The 5,944-nt window shown below is 38.2% G+C and overlaps 1 protein-coding gene and 1 non-coding gene across 3 annotated transcripts; one reads left to right on the forward strand and one right to left on the reverse strand.

Annotated features, from left to right (window-relative positions):
* On the reverse strand, positions 1-84 carry TRNAL-UAA (transfer RNA leucine (anticodon UAA)). Its single transcript has one exon. It is a non-coding gene; the product is annotated as a tRNA-Leu (tRNA).
* An 81-nt stretch (positions 85-165) lies between these two features.
* On the forward strand, positions 166-3,998 carry LOC149381324 (splicing factor U2af small subunit B-like). 2 transcript variants are annotated; one of them, XM_089630728.1, is made up of 6 exons: positions 166-497; positions 1,539-1,625; positions 1,727-1,808; positions 1,881-2,007; positions 2,698-3,037; positions 3,665-3,998. In XM_089630728.1, the coding sequence occupies exons 1-5, from the start codon at positions 261-263 to the stop codon at positions 3,026-3,028; spliced, it is 864 nt and encodes a 287-aa protein (XP_089486854.1). In that variant the 5' UTR covers positions 166-260; the 3' UTR covers positions 3,029-3,037; positions 3,665-3,998. The 2 variants fall into 2 exon arrangements, with proteins under 2 accessions (XP_089486854.1, XP_089486853.1); XM_089630727.1 differs by having other exon boundaries at positions 167-497; positions 3,703-3,998.
* Positions 3,999-5,944: the final 1,946 nt, after the last annotated feature.

The following is a 5,944-nucleotide window of genomic DNA, read 5'->3' on the forward strand; positions in this document are numbered from 1 at the left end:
TGCTGGCTGTGGGGTTCGAACCCACGCGCACTTATGTGCAGTAGATCTTAAGTCTACCCCCTTAAACCTCTCGGGCAAACCAGCTCGTTATGTTATGCGATCTTCGAAGTTTAAATATATATAATTAAAACCTAAGCATAGTAGAAAAGTCTAGAAGAGAAGAAGTAGAGCTTAAAACGACCTGTCGCGAAGAAGAAGAAGAGAGGAGAAGGGAAAAAGAAAAGGCACCATCGTCAGAGGTTGTAGTTGGTTGTGTAAGAATGGCGGAGCACTTGGCGTCGATATTCGGGACGGAGAAGGACAGAGTGAACTGTCCGTTCTACTTCAAGATCGGAGCTTGCCGGCACGGCGACCGGTGCTCTCGCCTCCACACCAAGCCCAGCATCAGTCCGACGCTGCTTCTCTCGAACATGTATCAGCGCCCCGACATGATCACCCCCGGCGTCGACGTCTCCGGCAACCCCATTGACCCCGACCACATGCAGACCCACTTCGAGGTTTCATAGATCCGCTCTTTGCCTCTTTTTTTTTTTTTTTTTAATTAGGGTTTGCGCGTCTTTCGTTCGATTTAGGGTTTCTCCTGAATTAGGCTTTTCTGTTGCAATTCGATTTTAGTTTCGTTCGTTTTTGGCTCAGGGCTAGGGTTTTATGTTTATTGGATTGATTTCAGAGCTGGGAATCAGGTCTTAGTCATGATTCAATTAAGTCGGGTGTATGGTTTATTTTTATTGCATTGACTTGGTGTATAATTAGGGTTGTTCAGACTGTAATTGTGTTTTTCAAGGATTCTGAGGTTTTTTCTTGTAATTTTGGGTTTCATTGCTTCTGCAAGCTGATGCTTATTCATTTGTGGTGGTGACAGTTTGACTAGCTGGCATTGTGGGTCTTGAGTTTACTTGCTTTTTTTTTTATAACTGGTTCCGTGTTGATATGTCTTGAGTTTACTTGCGCGTATTTGTTTGTATTTCAAGAACTACAATGTTGTTGAGTTTTGGGGTTTATCAGAAGGAACTACGGTGCTTATTCTTAGAACTGTTTCGACCATATTAAGGTTCATGCCTCTGGTTCTTTTTCATATATTGAGCCTAGCTTGTTTGAGATGAGGGATAAACTCTAGTCTTTCTCATACTTTTGATGGAGTTTTCAGGACACATGCTACTACTTTTTGGATGCCCTGCTATATTACAAAGTCTGTTGGTTTTGGGTGCTGGGTCTTCTTAGAAAGGGTTTTATTTATTCAGTTATTCTTGGAGTGGTTGGTCTTAGTGCGTGAGTTATTTCAACACTCTCAGTGCCCTCTATTCTATCCCACTTCCATCTCACTATTGGTTGATTCATAGTATGGTCATTCGATTTTTCTTTGGTTGTGTTGGGGCTTCTTCGCTGACTGAAATGTTCATCTACTTCAACCAAAAATAAATTAAAAAATCAATGACATATATATTTTATATTATATGAATATATAGAAATGGAAATATCATTTTTCTTACCAAAAAAAAAAATTGACTTGTGGTTTTGAAATGGTGGAAATTGTGCAGGAGTTTTACGAAGACCTTTTCCAAGAGCTTAGCAAGTATGGGGAATTAGAAAGCCTAAATATATGCGACAACCTAGCTGATCACATGGTAAGCACTAAGTGCTGTTATCGTGGTTTTCTTAGGTGATTAGTGATTTGTCAAATTTACTGATTTTGATTTTGATTTTGAAATGCACGTTGTGGCGACAGGTGGGTAATGTGTATGCACAATTCAGAGAGGAAGAACATGCTGCAAATGCAGTTCAGAACCTGACTGGGAGGTTTTATGCTGGTAAGGCAGAGTTTGTCTCTTCCGGTCAACTCATTTCATGCCATGGTCGACTAATTACATTTTGCAACACAGGACGTCCGATCATTGTGGACTTCTCGCCCGTGACGGATTTCCGCGAGGCGACCTGCAGACAATACGAGGAGAACACATGCAACCGTGGTGGATACTGTAACTTTATGCATCTCAAGAAGATCGGCCGGTACCATACTTAACTCCTCTTCTATTCTTTCTCTATTGTTAAGGGTGTTTTTGCTACCTGGAAAATGAAATCCCTCCTATTATTTCACACGCCTTATTTGGATGGATTGGAGGGGAAACTCCATTCTTATGGCGCCTCTTCTTTCTTTTCTTTTATTCTTTTCTGTTAAAGGTGTGTTTGGAACCTGGAAAATAGGACGCAAAGGAAAATCAAGTTCCTCCTATTTTCCATTGGTTGTTTGAAAATGGTAGGAAAATGAAATCTATCCAAATTTCTACGTGTGGGCCCCGTGTTTATGCCAATTTTCAAACTAACTCCCCTTCTTTCTGTCATTTTTCCATATCACTTCCAAACGCAATATAAAAAAAAAAACAAAAAGTTAGGTAAATAGCCAATTAAAACGTTTGGAATTGCGATATAGTCTACGTTTCGTAAATCTTAGCTAAATAGCCATAAAGATGACGTGGCCTAATAAATGAAAGTGACTATTTACCTAAGATTTACGTCTGTAAATATTTGAAAGTGGCTAATTACCGAAGATTTACGAAACGTTGGTTATTTAGCAATGTCAAACTGTAAATCTATTTACCTTATGTGCCCATATAAAATTTTGACTTGCCATTCCATTTTTCCTTTTTCCCACACGTGAGCCTAGTTGATATTGATTCTGCTTTGACTGCGATGTTATAGGGAGTTGAGGCGCGAGCTGTTTGGGATGTCGCGAGGAAGGCGTAGCCACAGTCGGAGCAGGAGTCCATACAGACATCGCAGCCATGAAGAGCGGCCGCGCAGCAGAAGGCACGACGAGAGGAGGCACAGAAGCCGGAGCCCCGGGCACCGCAGGGGACGCAGCAGAAGCAGAAGCCCCGGGCATCGCCGGAGAAACCGCAGTCCCGTCAGAGAAGGCAGTGAGGAGAGACGAGCCAAGATCGAGCAGTGGAACAGGGAAAAAGAACAGAAACAACAGGACGTTAAGAAGACCAGTCCCGACCACCAGAACGGTGACGAACATGAGTACTGAGTACTTCTGGTTCGTTTCCTCTCCTTTAAACCCCTCACGAGCGATTTACATTCCCTTAAAAGATAATATATTAAGAACAAAAATAAAGGGTACAAGTGGAGATGTGGCATGGCTTGACAAACCTGTAGGAAAAATAAAGAAAGTAAAAATTGTGAGATCAATTCAGCAAAACCTGGGTTTGGGTTATTTATGTTATTGTTAACAGGTACAGCTTACTGCCAATTTTCCACTGTGCAGGTGGTGTGCAGGTTCAAAATCTGTGCTCTGGAATTTTGAAAATCTACTAATTGCATATTTTTCACGCTAAAAGCCCTGAAACTTGTGTTTTTAATTGCATGTTTTCTTTTTTAAAAATCATAGGCTGGTTAAATTTTTTTATTTGGCTATTTTCAAAGTAAATGTCCAAAGTATGTTGCATCACTTTTTTTAGTTATGCATATATAATACGGGCATCAAAGCATAATACTAATTTACAGTCAGGTTGTGGTCCAACGAACATGACATCACACCGAGGATAGCTAATATCGAATCGAATGTTGGGTTTGAGATTATTTTTCCTTGTCTCAGCAATAGTTTATATTTTATGCAATAAATCATTTTCGACGGTCTTACAGTGTTGTTGTACAAGTGTTGCAGGTTCAGGTATCACAGCTTACCCTCAAATTTGTTTACAGGTTATTGGTGCAGCTCGGAGGCGCCCACAAATCTCCTGCCGCTGATACTACTGGTTTTCAAAAACCCACCAGACTATGCATACACCATTCTGGGTTTTATTTTTTATGATTATTATTATTAAATTGTCATTACCTCTATTGCCTTTGTTTCAGTTCACTGTACTGCCTTAACTATTTGGATTATTTTCCCTTGCATTAGGATTGAGTATTTATGTTGAAGTTTGAACATGTAGCGTGATTGAATATTATAGAATTGGCCTAATTTGAAGTTATTGTCATAGAGTGATTTTGGTACACCGTGAGCCTGGTGAGTAAAGCAAATGTCACTCAAATGTACTATAGAGAAGAGTCGGAGCATGTTAGTTTCAAAAGTGTTGTATTGTGAGGAGTTGAAATTCTACTGATTATATGACCATCGGTAATAATCGCTTCCCACCAAAACGCACTTTGAATCTCGGTTGAGAGCAATAACCTTAGCAATGTTGAGCAGTCTATGCATGTGGTTTAATATTTAGTTTCATAAGAAGCGAGTAACTGCATAAAACAGTTGGGCTCATTTAAAAAAAAAAAAAAAAAACAGTTGGAAGTTTATTTACACCGCAAAGTGCAAATCACAATGAAAACACGTCATGACAGTAAAATGTTGGGCATTTAACTATAACTTTAAAAGGGGTTTGGACACTTGGGAGTAAATAAGTGGTTGATTATTACTTTTTTTTTTCAAATTAGACAGATCTAAAAGTGTTTAGTTATAAATATGTAACTAATAGAGACAAAATTGACACTATTAATTAATTGTTTGTAACTAAACACTCTTAAATCTGGTTAATTTGAAGAAAAAAAAAAGTAGTAATGTGAAATAAGCTACTTATTTACTCCTATGTATGTATAATTCTCGCTTTAAAATGACCGAAAATGATAAGAATATCAAACTTGCATTTTCCAGTACACTATCCCAAATAAATACCATGATTATCCAAAATTTCCTAAAGCTCATATAACAATAACATGAAAGGAGATGGAAAGTCATAGCCTAAATTAGAATGTGATAGATAAAAACCAAAAGACGAATGACAAAATAAAAGGACAAATGAACACTAGAGGATGAAACATTTGATACTTTGTGTGCATCGGAGACGTAGTCCCTCGTCTAAAGCATGTCTCGATCCCCGTATGAGATTGCGGGTCATGGACTTGATAACTTAAAGGAGATAAAAGACATATTCATCACATAATTGTCCATTTGGTCAAAAGGCAAATGTGCAACTCGAGAATCAAATCGAAAAAGAAATTCAATGGACTTTCTTTTATTTAATTCAGTCTTTTAAAAAATAATAATAATGGTTTGAAGATATTTTCATCATTTTTAGTAAAGATGAGCATAATTTTTCCTAATTCAAATTAATATAAGGTGTTTTGTGTACAAGACGTGTATAATCACTTTCTCATCCCAAATCCTCCAAAAAAAACAAAAACAAAAACAAAATAAGAATATAGTATCGATGATTTCTATACCGGGTTTCATGCGCTCTTTTTCCAAAAGAATTGTTCGGTAGGTGCGGAGATACACGCGATTGTTTTGCTATGCTGAAGTGGAATGCTACTTATTAGATTGTGCTTATTCCTAAAGCGAAGAATCCTCGGGAAGTGCGGAGTTTAAGCCCATTAGAAACGACGGGATCGGAGGATCAACGAAAGAACCATTGGAAACGATGGGAGCTTATCACCAAACCTAAGAGCAAAGGTGGATTGGGGTTCAAGGATCTTAGCAACTTCAAGCAAAGCACTTGTGGGTAGACAAGCGTGGAATGCCTTATGGGAAGGATCTTTAAAGCAAAATACTTCCCTCGTGGTTCGGCTCTAGACTTGAGAAGTACAGGGCACTACTCCTACATCGAGCTCAAGGCTGGCGAGATAAAGATGTACATTTCCAAATTTAGGTGCTGATGTTAAGAAGGTTATAGTTTTTTTACTCATTCAAACTATTTTATAGCATTTCATCCTAATTTTAATTAGTCACTATGTAGTATTAATACAATATCATATGCTAATAATCTAATCAAAGAGGTAGTTAAATAGAATCGGACCAGACAAAGCAATTGTACAAATACAAACTAGATCAGTGAATGCTAGTTGATAATTAAGTTAAAATCAAACATTAAAATCGATTGAGCCTGGAGGCAGAAGACGAGAATTAGAAGATTAAGTAAAGAGACCCGATTAAGTTGGAATCAACAGTGAA

This window comes from Urtica dioica, chromosome 11 (assembly GCF_054948205.1).
Source record: "Urtica dioica subsp. dioica isolate 48M chromosome 11, U.dioica_male_clone48M_v1_H2, whole genome shotgun sequence".
NCBI lineage: Eukaryota > Viridiplantae > Streptophyta > Magnoliopsida > Rosales > Urticaceae > Urtica > Urtica dioica.

Excerpts from the sequence above, each read along its gene's own strand:
- LOC149381324 (XM_089630728.1), top strand. The coding sequence starts at position 261 with ATGGCGGAGCACTTGGCGTCGATATTCGGGACGGAGAAGGACAGAGTG. Across the intron at positions 1,809-1,880 it reads GACTGGGAGGTTTTATGCTG|GACGTCCGATCATTGTGGAC; the intron begins GTAAGGCAGAGT and ends TTTGCAACACAG. Across the intron at positions 2,008-2,697 it reads CATCTCAAGAAGATCGGCCG|GGAGTTGAGGCGCGAGCTGT; the intron begins GTACCATACTTA and ends GCGATGTTATAG.